Here is a 19042-nt window from a genome sequence, read left to right as displayed (position 1 = left end):
TGCGGTGGCAATTTTGTAAATATGAGGATTTATTAATGACATTTTTGTAAATAACTACAACTTCTTTATAACTTTAAAACTAACCATATTCTGTTATAAAAAAAAAAAAAAACTAACCATATTCAAACAAGTTTTATTATTTTTTTACTCTCAAAATCAGTTTTCAAACTTCATTCTCAAAACAGTTTTCAAAAACAAAAAAACAAAAACATATTCAAACACACCCAAAGACTTTTTAAAAATCAAGGAAATAATATTTTCAAATTCAAATCAAGAAATAAGAACTTATCCGTCAAGTATCAACAGCCTAATCCAAATGGATAAAAAAATAACAAGATAAGGTTACAATAACAAAATTTGAGCCAAACAAGAATTGCATTCCTCAAACTTAAGCACCAAGTCATCACCCATTTTTCTTATAAAAAGAAAAATTCATTGACTTTTATACTTCTTTTTAAAAGTGTTGAACTCTTTCATAGTATTATATTTGTTAAATAATTATCTAATGTGTTGGTTTAAGAGGAGAAAATTAAAGTGTCTTAGATATTCTAAAATTTATGGCTAAAAAAAAACTGTTAAAAAGAATTTCTATAACACTCTTTTTTGGAAGGAGGGATTAACTTCTTACTAACTATAAGAAGATAAAAGTATTATTAATACGACAAAAGGACAAAAATAGTAATGATAGTAATTCAGTTGTCGCATGAGAGCTGAGAAGATAGGATAAAAATGTGTATTTGAGAGAAATTTAAAATCTTAATTCTAAATTTGTATTGGAATATTTAGTTTATTAAAAAAGAAGAAGCAAGCAAAGCAAATGCATCAGCTATACAGCAACGTTGTAGATGCGGTGGGAGAAACCAAGGCTCATTGAACCTGGACACATCTTTTTTTATACTCATGTAGCCAAACCAATTGAAGAAAAAATAAAATTAAATATGTTGAAAAGATTATAATATTTATAAAAAAAATTAAAAGTAAAAAAATAAAAATAGAAGAAAAAAATCAAATATATCTAAATCAAGAAGAAGAAAAAACAGACACAGGATAAAAAAATAAAAGAAAAATAATATTAAATATATTAAAACTTACAACTGTAAGTTGGATGGAAATTCTTCCCCTAACAAAAAAAGAGATTTTGGCGGAATTGTCACATTTGAAAATGAGCACAATTTTGCAAAGAAATAGTCCGCTTGTTTCTCAAAAAGAGATGAAAAATACGTTCAATATCATTTGATTGAATAGTAACACAAAAGACTAGAAGTAAAGAAATGAAAATAATTTCAATAAAAAAATAGATTTGAGACAAAAAGAAATAAAAGATAAAATAAGATAAAATAAAATAAAAATTAATATTTTAAATTTTTAATATAGTAGGTCTTATTTTTTATTTTATTTTTTTCCTCGAATTATTTTCTTCTTTTTGATTTAGTTTTTTATTTTATTTTCATTTTTAGTCTTTTTATCACTATTAAAAGAAATAGAAAAAAATAAAAAAACAAGAAATAGAAGAAAAGTAAATTAATTTTGTAAGTTTTTAACATATTTTGTCTTATTTTTCTTCTATTTTTTTTTGCTCAGTTTATTTTCTTCTTTTTTGATTTAAACATATTTGATCTTTTTTTCTCTTTCTGTTTAGTTTTTATTCTATTTTCTTCTTTTTGATTTAGATAATTTTTCTTCTTCTTTTTTCTGTTATTATTATAAATTCTTTATTATATTTGCTATTATTTTTCTTTTCTTTTTTTGAGCTCAGTTTATTTTTTTCTTTTTGATTCATACCTATTTAGTTTTTTCTTTTCATTTTTATATGAGTGTCGTAAGTTTCTAATATTTAGGTCTTATTTTTTATTATATATTTTTTTTTCTCAGTCTATTTTCTTTTTTTGGGAAAGGTAATATAAACAAATTAATTAAATTTAACAAAGTTAAAGATGAGTTTGAATGAAGAAAATTATGTTACCGGGAATCAATTTTTTTTAAAAGTGTTGAACTCTTTCATAGTATTATATTTGTTAAATAATTATCTAATGTGTTGGTTTAAGAGGAGAAAATTAAAGTGTCTTAGATATTCTAAAATTTATGGCTAAAAAAAAAACTGTTAAAAAGAATTTCTATAACACTCTTTTTTGGAAAGAGGGACTAACTTCTTACTAACTATAAGAAGATAAAAGTATTATTAATACGACAAAAGGACAAAAATAGTAATGATAGTAATTCAGTTGTCGCGTGAGAGTTGAGAAGATAGGATAAAAATGTGTATTTGAGAGAAATTTAAAATCTTAATTCTAAATTTGTTGGATGGAAATTTATGTTACCGGGATGGAAATTTCTCTCAAATACACATTTTTATCCTATCTTCTCAGCTCTCACGCGACAAATGAATTACTATCACAACTGAATTTCTATAACACTTTTTTTATACTTACAGTTAAAGGTGTGCATGACAACTTTTCCAGAATCAATTTTTTTTTTTAATTTATTTTACCGGGAACAGAAGTGGATAAAAAACTCGTTTCGTAAAATTGATTTATTTTTTTGTTCCCGGGATGAACCGATTTATTTCTTGTGCTAGTGAACAGAAAAAAGAATAATTTTTTTTTGTTTTTTTATTCCTGGGCACAAAATGAGAAACACTTATCTCTCTCAATTACTCTCCACCACGGTGGCAAAGCAGGCTGCCCGCCCCGCCTTCGAAGATGGGCTAGATATCTCAGCCCGCCAAGCCCGTGACATTTTACACCAAAAATTAAAAAAAAAAAAAAAAAGCTCGGGCGGGCTGGCGGGAAACGGATTTGAGAAACTCAACCCGCCCTGCTCCGTTTGGCAGGCGGGCCGGCCCGGCGTGCTCAGCCCATTTTCCCAGCTCTAACCACTACCATCATCACCACCGCCACCACTATCCCGACACGACTACCGTTACCATCGTCGTACCACCACCACCACCACCATCCCGACACGACCACCGCTACCATTGTCGTACGACCACCACTACTACCATCACTGTCACCAACCACCACCACCACCATCATCGTAGCCACTGCCATCACCACCACACCACCAGTACGTCATTGCTGCCACCATCATTACCACCACCATCGCCACCATGTCATCTCCATCACCATCGTCATAGACACCGCTGCCGTCACCATTACCATTATCATGCCACTGCCACGGCCACCGCCACCACTACACCACCGTCATGCCACTACCACCACCATGTCGTCATCATCACCATCGTCGCAAACACTGTCGTCACCACCACCATCACCACTACCGCCACCGCCGCCACTATGCCACCATTACCGCCGCTGCCACAACTACCATTATCATGTTATTGCCTCCGCCACTACCATCACCACCGCCACCACCACCATGTCGTCACCATCGCCACCATCACCATCGCTGCGGCCACTACTGTCACCACCACTACCATCACCGTCACCGCTATTATCATTACCATCACCGCCACCATCATCACCATTATCGCCACAGCTACTATCGTCATCACCACCACACCACCAACACCACCATTACCACCGCCATAGCTGTCACCATTACCACCGCCATAGCTGTCACCATTACCGTCGCCGCTACCATGTCATCACCATTATTGTCACCGCTGCCACCACCATGTCATCACCTCCTCCACCACCACCATGACGCCACCGTTACTGCCGCCTCCTCCACAACGCCACTACTACAATCACCGCCGCCGCCGCCACTACCACCACACCATATGAAAAGGAAAGTGACGATCCGAAAAAAATTTATGTTTAATAGAAATGATTTTTTATTTTATTATTTGGTGTGTTTATCAAACACAATTCTCATTCTCGGAATAAAAGTATTTCTCCAGTCACCGGAGATAAAGTTATCTCCAGTGAGCTCAAAACGACGTCGTTTTGGGGTTATAAGATTAAAAAATTATAATTACAAAGACTAACATAACCCTGCAATATATTATAATTACAAAAATACCTCGATTTTCGTCTCAAAACGACGTCGTTTTGAGTCACTGGAGATAACTTTATCTCCGATGACAGGTGAAATCCTTTACCAAAAAATAAAACATGTTATCAAATACATTTTTGTTTTCAGAAATTGTTCCAAGGCACAGAAATAGAAAAGAATTGTTTCTTTAAAAAAAACATAAAAAAAAAACAAATAATTCAAAACAAAATCATAAGAAATTTTTTGAATTTTTTTCTCAAAATTGTAACGCTGACTTCCATCTTCGTCGTCTTTCTTTTTTCCTTTGTTTGCGGTGGGAGTAGATCTCACGCTCTTGCTGTAGTCGTGGTCAGGTCACAGTTTGATTCGACAATGTAAGCTGGGTTTTTTTTTTAGGAAAATTATTTTTAAAATATGGAGATTTTGACTATTTTAAGGAGAGGGTTTTGTTCTAGTTGGGGCCTTTTGCTCTACGATGTCACATCCGCGATCCGCCATCATTTATTATATTTTTTCGTAAAATCAAAACGAGTACTCGTGATTAAATAATATGATCATATGATTACTTGCTCACAAAGAGGATTCAAATCCTAAACATATACATATATAATAAGGAAAAGATGTGTTTGTCCTTTTAAATGACATGACTTGTGTCATTTTTTTTTTAGAGTGGACTTGTGTCATTTCACTCTCACAAATAATAGAGACTCACACATTTTTTTTTGTCCACTCTTCCTCATGATCTATCTCTTTTTCTCACTTAAAATGACATAACTTTATATCCTTTAAAATGACACACACTTTTCACACATAATAAAGGGTAAAATATTTCTCTAGAGATAAGTTATCTCCAATAATTATGAAAATTACGTTATATTGAATTAATGAAGGATGTTTTCATAATTTTGTTTATTTTTTTATCACATGAATTTTACCGAAACATCCTTCATTAATTCCTCTAAAATGGTGAAAACACTCTTCATTGGTTCAATACGACATTGTTTTGAGATCACTCGAGATAACTTATCTTTTGTGACTGGAGAAATACTTTACCTTATAATAAATTATAAATTTTGGTTTATTATTTTATTTAGTGCCTATTTGAATTCTCGCTTTTTTAAGCTAGAAGCTACTTATAAACAGAAAATAGACCAAATAAGTTTTGAGAAAAAGTTCTTATAATAAAAAGCTTTTTTTTTTTATAATAAAAAAAGCTAAAAGCCAAAAGCAGGAGTTTTTTTTAAGCTTTTCTTAAATTATATATATATTTTTAAATAAAGAGTTATAAAGATATAGAGAGAGTGCATACAAAAAAAAAATATAGAGAGAGTTTTCTTCTTGAAATATGTTTTTTTAAGTAACTTTAAAGCTAAATTTTTTATATAATCACCAATCAATTTTAAACTTTTTTTTTTAACTTTAACTTATAAATAGATTATAACTTAAAAAAAATTGCTTATATGCTCTTAATAAACAATCATAACCCTAGGAACTTATTAAGCCGCAATGAATGATGTCAGCTCATTTTTTTTTTTTTTTTTTTGAATACTCAGCTCAACTTGGAAGCATAAAAGAATGAACATTTAGCCATCACTGTTCCCCCGCACTCCGGATTAGTCCCATATCCGGCTCAAAGAGTCGAAGCTCATGGGGATACCGGAGGGAGCCAACTCGTCTCAAAGAAATAATTAAGATTGGGTAACTCAAAAAAAAAAAAAAAAATGAACATATAAGGACAGTGCGGGAAAGACAAAAAAAAAAGGAGTCAGAATGGGTCCGGGTGGTTCTGGCATCTTCGCTTGTTCTGGGACCAGGCACTTTCACTTGTGTCCTTTCACTCACACTTCTCCCTCTTTGTCTTTCTCTTCCACTTTCCGCCACCAATCACAATCATTCTCTTTCTCTTCCGCCAAACCTCTGAAACTCATGTCTCATCATCTGACAATGAGTTCTGCGAATGTTGAAGAGGTGGGTCAGTCCTCCATCTTCGATCATCATACCATTGATCATAAACTGCTGCAAAATATCTCTTACGATGCTCTTGTTTGGAGCTCTCTTCATGGCCTCCTCGTTGCTGATAAATCTGTTCAGGTCACTCTTCTAGTACTGCTTTTTATTATTATTATTATTATCATCATCATCATCATCGTCGACGTCGCTTATTTGCTGGCCTAAATTGTGGATTATTCTCTGTCTTGGTATGATATCAGTTTTAGAAGTATGTTAGGCTTTGACATATTGGTGATTGTTCTTCTTTATATGGATACCTTGTTAAGAATTTGAATGTGTTTTTTTTTTTTTTTTAGTACGTTATTTGAATGTGTTTTTAATTATAGAGATCCGGAACCGTTCCTGGTGTGGGCTTGATGCATGCTCCGTTTGCCTTATTACCCACGTCATTTCCTGAAAGTCATTGGAGGCAAGCGTGTGACTTAGCCCCTTTGTTTAATGAACTTGTTGATCGGGTCAGTTTGGATGGAAAATTTCTACAGGAAGCTCTCTCCAGGTAAGCTAGTTGCAAAATCTGTAATTGCCTGTTGTTATATTTTGAATCAGGTGGATCAACTTGATTTTTTTAACTCAGTTTAGTTTATGCTTTTAACTGGATATAAATATATAATGTGTCTCTGTTCATCTCCATGCAGAACAAAGAAAGCGGACGAATTTACCTCTAGACTTTTGGATATTCATTCCAAAATGCTAGAGATTAACAAAAAAGAGGTAAGCTTATATCAGTAGGACATATGTACCAAGAGTATTATGAGAGGATCAGTTTTAGTGCTGATGCTAGCTATGTTATATGATCAAAATGACTTACAGTTGTTTGAAATATTATTTCATAAGATCTAATTTTATTCTTGTATTAGAATTCAAACTCAATTTTGCTTCTACTTCCTTCCCACCATCAAAGAATTCAAATTCAATTCGAATTTGTCCATCACCAAACTAGTCAACTAGAAGTATCTTGAGTTTTCAAAAGTTGAGGGCTGCACTTTCTCCATTGCCATTCTTGAAGAATCTAGAAGAGTTTGGAAGCCAAATCTTTCTTGAGTTTTATCCATTACCAAGTCATGATGAGTTGGAAATGTTATCTTGTTTGGATGGGCTTGTAAAAAAATGACTTTTTATGCCTTACTTATTTTAGAAGTGCTTTTTACAAAAGCTGAAGTTATTTCGATTTTTTTTAAAAATTATTTGGTTTTTGAAAAAAAATATTTGACTTTTGACTTCTACTTCATTTTAAAGCAGACATCCAAACGGACTTTGTAGTACAAGTACTTTTTTTCTATAAAAGAAGCAGCGTTTAGCTAAAAAAAACACTCATCCAAACGAGTCCTAAGTGTGAGAAAAGAAAGTGTTGAAACACTTGTGAGACAAAAAGAAGAAAGATTTGTGAGAAATACAAATAGAATTAGTATGTAATATTTTATTCTTGAGTGTAATTTTGATATAGTAAAAGTTCTTCTTCTATTGTACTTGATCTATTCTTGTTATTCCATTTCCAACACATATTATAGTTGTGAGAGACACAGTGGAATTAGTTTAGAACATGACTACATGTTTGTTTTAAACAAAATGTTACTAAGAAAACAGAAATCCTAAATGTAATTAATTATCTTTAGCAAAAGAGGGTAAATATTTAAAGTTAAGGGATTTACTGATATTATTTTTGCCCATGCCATAATTTTAATAGGAAATACGCTTGGGACTACATCGATCAGATTATATGCTTGATGAAAAGACTAAGTCACTTTTGCAAATAGAGCTGAACACTATTTCCTCTTCATTTGCTGGTCTTGGGAGTCTTGTGACCGAACTTCATAGGTAAGTGCTGCTATAAATTACGTGTATTATACTATTATCTTTAGTTTATAATCTTTAAATGATGTTTTGAGGTCTTTGTTTCATTGCAGCTATGAGTTTATTTAAGTTAAATGTCTGATCTCTCATTATTGATACAGATGTATGTATGTTTATGGATACTTTTGAAGTTTTTAAGTGGTTAGAAATCAAAGTTTATTTGGAGATTATAAAATAGGTGCTTAGATGTTAATATATATTTATCCAGATTGAAATTATTCATATGAACTCAGGTGGTATATTTTCATTTGAAGAAAAATTTATTATGAAGAGGTATCTTTATATTAGTTGCTCATTTTCCAGGAACATACTTTCTCACTATGGAAAATTGCTTGGACTAGATTCCAATAGGGTTCCAGCCAATCCTGCTGTCAGTCAGAATTCTGAGGCCTTGGCTAAAGCTTGGAATGAGTATAATAATCCCAGGTCGGTTAGAGAAAAAAAATTCCTTTTCACTTTCTTCTGCTGCTGCTTTTGGTTCTATGCTATACTTCTGAATGGATCCATACAGGGCTGGGATTATGTTTGTGGTTCAGGCTGAAGAACGAAACATGTACGACCAGCATTTTCTTTCTGCAGTTCTTAGAGAAAGATATCCTTTTCTTAGTAGTTATAATTATAATAAAAAAGGAAAAACGTTCACTTTTTTCCCATCTAGTGGAGCAGACTCTTTCATTTTTATAATTAGGGCTATCAAATGTTATACCAAAGGATATAAAGGGGTGTTCTTGTGTAAAGAAAATTACTATTGTTTTTATACTTGGTACATGCTTGGGTTGTTATTATCCTCAGCTTTATAACACGCATCATATTACAACCATACGAAAAACGATGGCAGAAGTTGATCAAGGAGGAGTAATTCTACCAGATGGAACACTTACTGTGTATGTAGCCTTTAGCTATGAAAAACTAACTTTCTGCTAGAGGTTTTGGCTTACTTACATTTTGTTTCTGACTGTAGAGAAATATAATTTCTTGGCACTTGCAGGGATGGACAAGCAATTGCTGTCATTTACTTCCGGGCTGGCTATGCACCAGTTGACTATCCTTCAGAATCAGTGAGAGACTTGAATTTAGTTTTTAGCTGCTCATAAGAACTGCATTTTTCCAATATGGATTATGGAACCATCTTTTGTCTTTTTCTCAAATATTAGGACAGGGTAGCCCACTGAACCTGGTATGACCTCTGGCAAAAAGAATGTCTCACTTATACTTGTTAGGAAATGGTATTGTATTGTCAATAAACATTTGATTACCCTATGTGCTAACCGAGCTTCTTTTATGATTTACATTATAAGAGGAGTTGTAAACTGCCTGTCAAATTAAGTCAGCATGGCCAGAGAGGTCAACATCCTTTCTAACTTATCAGACACCTATATGTTTGCCTATGCTATAGAGAGACTAATTAGTATTTCATGGAAATCCACTACCAAAACTAAAAATAAAACGTACCTACTTAAATATGAAACTCTTATGAATTTAATTAGTTTAATTGGAATACTATTTCATGGTTTTTTTTATAAAAAAAAATCACAAAATGATGCGATTTTGGGGATAAGGTCAGGTAGAACATTGAATGTGTAATCAATCCCTTTTTAGCTTTTTGAGGTGTCTTGGCAGCTTTGGAGCTATATTTTTAGGTCCTACAAATGTCGAATTCTTTATGAAGATAAATGATATTGAATTTGGGCCCCAAAACAGTTGGCTTCCATCAGCAAAATTTATTAGTGATTGGTCAGCATAACATTGGTTTTTCTTGACTTCACTATATAAAGACTTTCTCTATCATTTTACTTTTTGTACATTTAGGTTACTTTTGCTTAAATTAACATGATTTGATATACTTTTCTTCTTCCCTACCTCATTCTTTCTATTCCATGGATTATCTTCTACCATAATATTGTTTTGTGCTACAGTTTCATTATCTTGTAATATTAGTGAGCCTTCTATTTTGACAATGAGTTCTTATGGTTTGGGTATATCCTGCTCAATATGTAGGAATGGAGTGCTAGGCTACTGATGGAACAATCTTCTGCTATTAAATGCCCCTCAATATCTTATCATTTGGTTGGCACCAAGAAGATTCAACAGGAACTTTCAAAGCCTGGTGTTCTTGAGAGGTATCTTCTAGCTAATTAATATTCTTCATATCTTCCAAGCTAAATATCATCCTTCATGCTTTGAAAGCAGTATGATTTTAAGAGATAAGTGTATAATGGACAATTGTGAGTGAGTTTTCATGTGAAGTGAACTTATCCTTCAGGTTCTTCCGCCCTCCAATCCGTGCCTTTGCTTAGTTGGTTAATCATGGTATGGTTGTACCCTCTAGGATTGGTAGGTTTTGGTTTAAAATGCTTGGTAGGACTCCTTTTTTGCTTAAATTCAAAAAGGTTTATATCATCCAGTTTTGGATCATTTTCCTCTCTTGTTAGAACCTAATTCAATTCAGTGGGATCCTATGCTTTATAGGTTTGAGAATGTGGCTGCAACCTGCAACATCATTCTTTAATGTCTTTGGTTGGCCAATGGTAGCAAGAATGCATGGTTAATGGTTAGGAACATGGGATGCTTATAATTTTGCGATTAAATTTAAGTTTGTTAAGGGGTAAGTTAAAGGTTTGGAATCGTGAGGTTTTTGATCAAAATGTAGGATTGGAAGAAATAGTTTCTTATCAGTAACTCATGTTGTCTGCAAAGCTAATCCTAAGAATGAATTCGCTAAGGTTTTGATGAAAGAGGAAACCAGTAGGAAGAAGTCATGGTTTCAATGTGCTTAGGATAGATTCAAAAGTTTTCCTAGAGTGGCTGTTGGAAAGATTATATTTTGATCGGGGAGTTTGTAGGTTACCGAGAAAATTAGCATAGGGAGGCCTGAATTGATTGGCTTTCCTCGTCCCCCCAAAAAAATAAAAAAAATTGAAAGAAAGAAATGTGGGGCTGATGTCTCAGAAAGAAAAATTTCTGGATGATGGATGAAATGCTTATGTTTCCTCTTAACTACACTCATACTTCTTATTTGGTTTAAGGAATTACAAGTTTATCATGTACTAAACACGTTCAGAAACCAAAGTATAACATTTCACCACCCTTGGATTTTTATCTCTGGAAACAAGTAGTTCTATGATTAATTTGTATATTTTGGATAATCATAGTTTGTTTCTCTGGTTGATATATCTTTCCTAATTCCTTGAGTTAAAACTGCAAGCAGGTTCCTTGAAAACAAAGATGATATTGCCAAACTGCGTCAATGCTTTGCAGGATTGTGGAGTTTGGACGACTCAGATATGACTAGAAAAGCGATTGAAAAGCCAGAGTTATTTGTGATGAAACCCCAAAGAGAAGGAGGAGGTCGTATACCAACTAAAATTTGATTCAACCTTCTGCCCTTTCTGACTGTTGAAAAAAATAGAAAGAAGAGAGGGAGGGAAACTTACCTGTTGAGCTGTTTAACTTTTCAGGAAACAATATTTATGGTGATGCTGTGAGGGAAACCCTCCTAAAATTGCAGAAAGCAGGTTCTCAAGAAGATGCAGCTTACATCCTTATGCAGAGGATATTTCCGAAAATTTCTGCAGCAGTTTTGATGCGGAATGGTTGTTGGCATAAGGATCATGCCATTTCAGAACTTGGGATATTTGGTACTTATTTAAGGTACATTGCTCTGCTACATTCCTATCACAGTTCCGTGCTTAATTTTGTATAACGCTTGACATCCACGGACTGGAATTTGCAGGAACAAGGATACCGTTATCATGAATAACCAAAGTGGCTATTTGATGCGTACAAAAATATCATCATCAGATGAAGGTGGGGTTGCAGCTGGTTTTGCGGTATTAGATAGTGTATACATGACTTGATGGAGCTAACCCCTTAAGTTACCATGATAATTCAAAAGATTACGTATTACGTAGGTGATGGTTTACATGTTATCAAATAAAACTACTGATTTTATTCTGCCTCCTCAAAAAGTGAAAGAAGAGGTGAGGCCACGTTGTTTCCTTTGCTTTTTCCCATGGGATTTTGTATAGTTATATAATTTGCCAATGCTTTCTTAATTGAACTCAACAACCTGTTTCATTCTAACCAATAAAGATTGATGAACTGTTCAAACCTGTTCGTTGTCATTGAAAGGCAGTTTGATGGGAATTTTGTTTCTCATATTCTACCGCCCCCCCAATCAAACACACACACACACACACAAAAAGGTCCTTCTTGATTGCCAAGAAAGCATGGGTAAGTAGAGTAAGCTGTTTAAGCAAGGAAATGATTTGAGCAGGGAATTTTGAATGACAGGACAGACCCCTCCTCGAACAAGCAGAGCTCATATCATCAGATAAGCGGCTCCAAGCGAGGCATGCGTCATGACTTAAGAAATGCTAGTAATATACTTTTTGACATTTTCTTTTCGACACTCTTTTTATTATTGGATGAAATTTCATGTTTATACTATTGAATAACTTGAGTTTTTAGTATAGTCAAATGGGATTTTATCCACTAATAAAGAAGAGTTAAGAAGAAAAATCAAATAGTATTTATTTTTATTTTTATTTTGTAAAAATTCGAAGTGTGGAGGGTGGGGTCAAACTTCTTCTGTTGGAAGAATGTTATCTCGTATAGTTGATAGGATATATCATAAAACTAAAATAAAAAATAAAAAATTAAAATGTGGAAAGGTGTCTATAACTTTTCCAGGGACCTACCCCGAACCTAGAGTAGTTAGATGGGAAAGTAAAATTAAGAGTGTGGAAAAAGTGTGACTATTCCTTTTCTTGACTTTAGTGGTGAGGCAACCATTCACCCTCATAAAACTAGACGGGTTGTCAAGCTTTCCAAGAATGTTATCTCATATAGTTGATATGGTGTATTATTAAACTAAAAAAAAAAACAATAAAAAATCAAAGTGTGGAGGGTGGGGTCAAACTTCTTCTATTGAAAAAAATATTATCTCATATAATTCATGTCAGCTGGGTTTAGGAAGACTCTTTCGTAAAAGATCACTACCAATGAGTTAAGGTTACGCTAACCGTAACAAGCGGATCTAACATCATATCTCAATTCAAAATCTTAAGGCATTGTGTTCATGAGTTTATTCACTTATATACATTTCACTTAATTCATTACCAATCAATATGAGATTCATCTCACTTGAATAATCCAACAAGGATATATCATAAAACTAAAACTAAAAATAAAAAATCAATTGAGATATCCCCAATCTAGAGTACCTATACGGGGAAGTAAAATTAGTAGTGTCAAATAAGTGCGTTACTATTCCTTTTCTGTTTTTTTTTTTTTTTTTTTTTACTTTAGTGGCCAGGCAACCATTCACCTTCATAAGTGAACTTAATGCACTATTTTCCATCAGTATTTTGGATCTTAGACTATCATTTGCTACAAATGATAAGTAACAACATGCAGACAATAGTTTTGCACTCGAAAAGCATTGGCAATGTTATTTTAGTTGTGCCGTAATTAGTGATAATTTTTTCGGAATTTTTTTTTTGAGGTAGTGCCCTGTAGTTTGAGACCTAGGTCACTTATTTTTTATTTTATTTTTTTGATATTAAAAATGATAACATAATATGCAACCACTCCGGACCAAGAGATTGTTTACGGTAAAGCCCTCCCTAAATGAACGACTCCAGGAATCGAACCTTTCTCACTCCATCAGCGAGGGTATGTCCTGGAACCTAGCCACCCACCACTGGAACAACCCATTTTGGGTCTAGGTTGCTTATTATAAAGAGGTTAGTAAAACGCGGGCAGTGTAGAGATTAGGAAAACAAGGATCAACACGTTATCTCATTATAATTGAAGCACGGCGCTAAATTAGTTTCAAAGGCATAGCAGACTTGGTTAAAATCATCACGGGACCTCTATGCATTGGATATAAAAGTTATGTTACAATGAAGCGTTCACATAATGTACTGATAGTTAACTTGTCAAGCGTGTTCTTCCTCCCACCCATATTCACGTGCTAGGTTTTCCCATAATGCTGTCAGCCTGCGCTCTTTAATAAGCTCTGCCTCTGCCCTCTCCCTTGCTTCTTCACAAGTTCCCACTCCGGCGTTGCACTTTTCTGCTTCCTTTTTGTAATGTGAAATGGTTTTCCTGGCTTCCAATACTAATCTTTTGGTGTGTTCCAATGTCTCATTGGCTACAATTTTCTGCAAATTTAGCTCTTCAGATAGCAATGTCAATAGATCCTTATTCATTTCCTCATTCATATCCGAATCATGTTTACCACAATCTGCACATATAGTAAAAATAAATAATGTTCTTTTCTGTCGTGACAACAAACAATTGAATATCGAGTGATGTCTGTAATGGTTTTACATGAATTTGTGATGAGAAGTACGGATGTAGCAAAAAAGCAATCAAATCTAATCTTATTTTTTGAAAATACACTCAGGTCCACATCAAAACCAAATGCAACTGACTTTCCTCATGGAAATTCTAGAGTTTCTTAAATCATTAAATCCTTAACTCTCTTAGAACTGAATGAATGAGTTCCAAGGAGACTCGACATTGTCTTAAAAATTATTAAAGTTTCTTCTGTTGCTTTTTTCTAAATGCAGAGGGATGTCTGCTCTCAAGTTCTTCATGCAATAAGAAGCTTAAAACAGTTGATTTTGTGAAACGTTTCAACAATCGGAGATGCAAAAGAAATAAATTTACCGTTAATTGAATCATTGACAAGTCCTGCAAAATAGTGAACATGATTGATAAATAAACCAATGTATCAAAGAAGGTGAATACGAGACACAATATGCTGCACAAAGTTAACTTGCCAAATAGCTAAACAAACGAAACTATCAAGGCAGTAAATGCGAAGATTTTAAGTGAAACATTTTCTCAATTTTATATTAAGGATAACTAAAGCTGGAAGCTAATCCCCGTAGGTGTAACCTTCAATCTTCATACTCCCACCGTGTCTAGATACACTCGTTGCAGTTGACCTGATATCAACTAAGCTAAATGCCCCAACTTCCTCCTTCACTTTTAAGATCAAAAGTAGATCCAAGATTGCAAGATCACTAATTATAAATCTAAACCAAATATGTATGAACTGAATAACCACAATGGGAAAACTTTGGCTACATACATTAAAAAAAACAAAGTTCTAATTCTTTATATGCTTCTAGTAAAATAAAATAAAGCTACAACGTGCAGAAGTCAGTTTCTCTGCTGCAAGTTTTTGCAAAGGTGGGAACTTCAGATAGCTACTGGCCCAAGCCGGTAGTGGCTCTGAGCACAGGCAAATGACAAATAAATGTAGTAAATGCTAACTACTTGAGAGAGCTTTTCCATGTGCACATACTTTTTCCATTTTTAAGCACACAAGGGTTACTTTATCATCAGTACATCTAATCAAATTTGTTTCTTTTTACACGTCAAAACCAAGTTTGATATTTTTCAGAGGAACCGAAGAAAAAAAAATGAAACTCACCCAAAGGATCAAGGGGATATTCCGTTGAAGAACAATAACAATCACATGGAGGACATGGAGATTGAGAAGATGCGCTTTCCTTCATCCGCCAAACAAGGAAACAAACAATCATCCAAACCAAAACCCACCTCAAAACACGGTAAGGACAAAGCCTTTGATTTAGTGAATGAACCCTCAACACCCTCATTGTTCAAGTAACTGTTGAGTAGGAACAATCTTACAAAGTTAGGAACATTTGTTGGGTGCTCTGAAATAAAGGTATTGAGAGAGCATCTTTAACACAACTGGAGATTTTTCCAAATAGTAGGGTATGCTTAAAGGATCAAGTCATACAAGCTGAATTTGACTGTAAAACACAACACTCAGCTTCACAGATCACAATTTTTTTTTCAGGCTTTTAATGTGAGTGGAAGGCAATCTCTACTTTGTCTTTCAGGAAAAATAAAAAGATAACCAGATCCCGATAAAGTGTAAAGGTGATGTTTTTATAGGATTTGCAAAATGTGAATTTGTTGCAGAAGAATGGGGGAGAATTTTGCATTACGAAAGTGAGGGTGAGAAAGAAAAAGAGTCCTCGGGCTTTCGGGTAATCAAAGGGTTACTTTAATGATTGAGTTTGTTTAAGAACATAATCTTGACATTTTGAATCGTTGGCTCAGCCAATAAGATATATCTATCCATTCACATAGGATTCGAAATTCAATTACTCTGGGCAGGGCCTGTTATATCGTATGGTCTCATAAGTTGCCGTTTGCTACTCTCAGATTCAATCTCAACTATCAAGTGATTACAATTCAAATTGTGTGTCATCTTAAAACAACGGTATATACCCTGTAATTTAGGAACACTCAACAGAGAGATTCTTTCTTGCCCTATAGATATCTTCCACATGTCAAGGGTGCACGTGCAGGTGTTGCTAAATTTTCAGGGTTAACAAAACGAATATTCTTCTCAATATCAAGGAGATGGCGGAGCCATGATTTAATTTTAATGGGCCAAAAAATGTGATAAATTAAATTATTAAAATATTTATCATAATTATAAAAATTTATTACAAAAAATTTGATATATTTTTGGACTAACTTTTTAATTTTTTTAATAATATAATATATTTATGATATATATTATGGGTTTAATATTTGTCACTTTAAATAATATAATGTATGTCATTTTAAGAAAGAAATAGACACAGGAATAAAAATTATGGTAGAAAAAGTGTGTGATTTTTTTAATTTAAATTTTAAATAAAAAATATTATTTTATGTCTATCTCTCTCTTAGAATGGCATAACTTTATGTCATTTAAAATGAAAAATAATTTTTTCATATATTATTCACTTAAAGATATATTTTGAGATCATGATTTGTAACAATAATTTTCAAAATAATAGGATTGATGCTATTTTAACAAATAATAAATATTTATTTAAAATATAAAATTAAATTAGTAAAGAAAGTGCAAATTATATGTAGATATACATATATGAAATTTTCATGTGAATTTTATGAATATTTTCATGTGATTTTGATGAACATTATTTCATGTGATGTAAATGAAAATTTATTTCATGTGAACTTTGTCAATAAATTTTTTTATCTTTTATATTTCAATTTGGCTTAGGCCTGTAAACTTTAGTTTGCAACTTGGTAGGGCTTACAGGCCATATTAGGTTTTTTTAATTTTTTATAATAGGTCAGGCCAGACACATAAATCAAGCCTTTAATAGGCTAATAGGCAATATAGGCTCTAAATATTTTACATAGACTTAGGCTATCAAAGCCAAAGTCTGGCTCCATTTACACCTCTAGCTGTGACTTGTGAAGAACATCAACGTAGAGGGATAGAGCAAACCTCACAACTAAAAAGAAACATGGAACAATAAACAAAAAATGTCTAAAAAAATCATTTAAATGACATTAGATTCATATAAATCATTTAAACAGTGTTTAAATATTTTAAAAATTTCAAGAATACAAAAAAAATAAAGAAGTTGTTAATGGGAATGTACAAGAAATTTTCATACTCCATATATATACATTTATCTTCATTGATTTTTTTTTTTAACAGTTTCTACTGATTAATCGTTAAAATTTCAATTCTTATTGTGAAATCAAATACAAATAACACCAAGAAACAATTCAATTCAATTACCAATAGCAATTGTAGCTCTACATTAAAATAATTTAAAAAAAAGGTAAACATAAAACAACACTCCATTTTTTAAAAGAAATAAAAACAACAAATACAACCACAAAAAAAAGTTGTAAATAAAAAAAAAGGAATGAATTTTACTCATGTTTGAAACACCTAATAAACAACTATGGTCAGCAAAGACAAAGAATTTATCTTTTACAAGGTTCAAAAATGTAAATCGATTATTTTCCAGCGTACCAATGCATATTCCAAGAACATGTATCCGTTAAATATTGAGAAAGGAATGAAACATCGTATCTTGTCACAGAATGACTGGGTTCTGGGTGGTGAGTGCGAATAAGAAAAAAAAAAGTTAGAAGCAAACCCTAATTGAAAAAAGATTAAAGAAGAAGAAGAAAGCAATATGTTATCACACGCTAAACAACTCCAAATCTTCATCTAATACCACTGTTACAATTTTAGCTAGGGCCCAATAATAATTACTTATATAATTATATATAATAAATAAAATTTGCTGAAATGTAGCTGGGGCCCATGCCCTACCTAAATAAAACATGGCTACGCCACTGGAGCCATTAATTAATTATCAACATCAATAGCACCTTTAACCCAAGTTAAGTGGGGTTGGTGATAGATGAACCCAATGATAAATAAGAGAAGATTAAAAAATAAAATAAAATAAAAAATAAATAAATAAATAAAAATTAGGAAAAGGGGAAATAAGATAAAAGACAAGAAGGAGAGGGGGGATTGAAGAGGAAAATGACTAAAAAGAGACCATCTAGAACATAGGAATAACAATGATTTTAACCTTCCTCCCTGCTTATAGCTTTTCTCTATTCCGTTCTAGGACACACCGTCCGCCAATCTATATCTCACTCCATTAAGTCTTGTTTAACTACCTTTTCCCAGGTAAGTTTCGGCCTACCTCTACCTCTCTTTGTGTCGAGCTCTTGGTAACAAATTTTTGTTCTTACAGGAGCATGGTCGTCTAATTACGTGCCACCTCAGTCTATGTTCCCTCATCTTTTCAGTTACCGGTATTACTTCTATCTTTCATCAAATATCTTCATTTTTTATCTTATCCATCTTCGTATAACCACACACTCACATTAACATCCTCATATTTGCTACTCCCATTTTATGCTTGTGTTGCCTATGTGCTGGCCAACATTTCATATAGCATTGCAGGCCTTACGGCTAATCTATAGAAATTTCCTTTTAGTTTAAGGGGAATTTTTCGCTCACACAAAAACCCAGATGCACTACGTCATTTCATTTATCCTGCTTTGATTCTATGATTTACATCCTCATCAATCTCACCACGTTTTTGCAAAATTGATCCAAGGTCTCTGAAAGCATCTTTCTTAGGTACCTCTTGACCATGCAAGTAGATGCATGGGGTCTTGATTTCTATCTTTTACTAGAGAAAACTCACACTTCATATACTTAGTCTTACTCTGGTTTAACGTGAAACATTTAGACTCCAAAGTGCTTCTCCACAATTCAAGTTTTCTATTAATATCGTCTTTGTTCTCATCAATAAGCACAATATTATATGTAAAAAGGATACACCATGACACTTCCTCTTGAATGTCTTTTGTTAGTTCATCCATCACTAAG

At 33.1% G+C, this 19042-nt stretch overlaps 2 protein-coding genes across 2 annotated transcripts; one reads left to right on the top strand and one right to left on the bottom strand.

Annotated features, from left to right (window-relative positions):
* The first annotated feature begins 6050 nt into the window (after positions 1-6050).
* Positions 6051-11936, top strand: LOC133293857 (glutathione synthetase, chloroplastic-like). Its single transcript, XM_061492475.1, has 12 exons — positions 6051-6152; positions 6291-6460; positions 6600-6675; positions 7649-7779; positions 8119-8241; positions 8327-8407; positions 8619-8699; positions 8804-8873; positions 9814-9935; positions 11024-11163; positions 11274-11466; positions 11549-11936. Exons 2-12 carry the CDS (start codon positions 6321-6323, stop codon positions 11670-11672), a joined length of 1281 nt encoding a protein of 426 aa, XP_061348459.1. The 5' UTR covers positions 6051-6152; positions 6291-6320; the 3' UTR covers positions 11673-11936.
* A 1797-nt stretch (positions 11937-13733) lies between these two features.
* On the bottom strand, positions 13734-15724 carry LOC133293917 (uncharacterized). Its single transcript, XM_061492539.1, has 3 exons — positions 15266-15724; positions 14494-14517; positions 13734-14071 (listed from the first exon to the last, which is right to left on the bottom strand). The coding sequence occupies exons 1-3, from the start codon at positions 15450-15452 to the stop codon at positions 13758-13760; spliced, it is 525 nt and encodes a 174-aa protein (XP_061348523.1). The 5' UTR covers positions 15453-15724; the 3' UTR covers positions 13734-13757.
* Positions 15725-19042: the final 3318 nt, after the last annotated feature.

This window comes from Gastrolobium bilobum, unplaced genomic scaffold (assembly GCF_033153095.1).
Source record: "Gastrolobium bilobum isolate Gb01-03AN ecotype WA unplaced genomic scaffold, APGP_CSIRO_Gbil_v1 utg4431, whole genome shotgun sequence".
Lineage (NCBI taxonomy): Eukaryota > Viridiplantae > Streptophyta > Magnoliopsida > Fabales > Fabaceae > Gastrolobium > Gastrolobium bilobum.
Note: the sequence above shows the minus strand (reverse complement) of the source record. Positions and strands in the feature narration are given on the sequence as shown.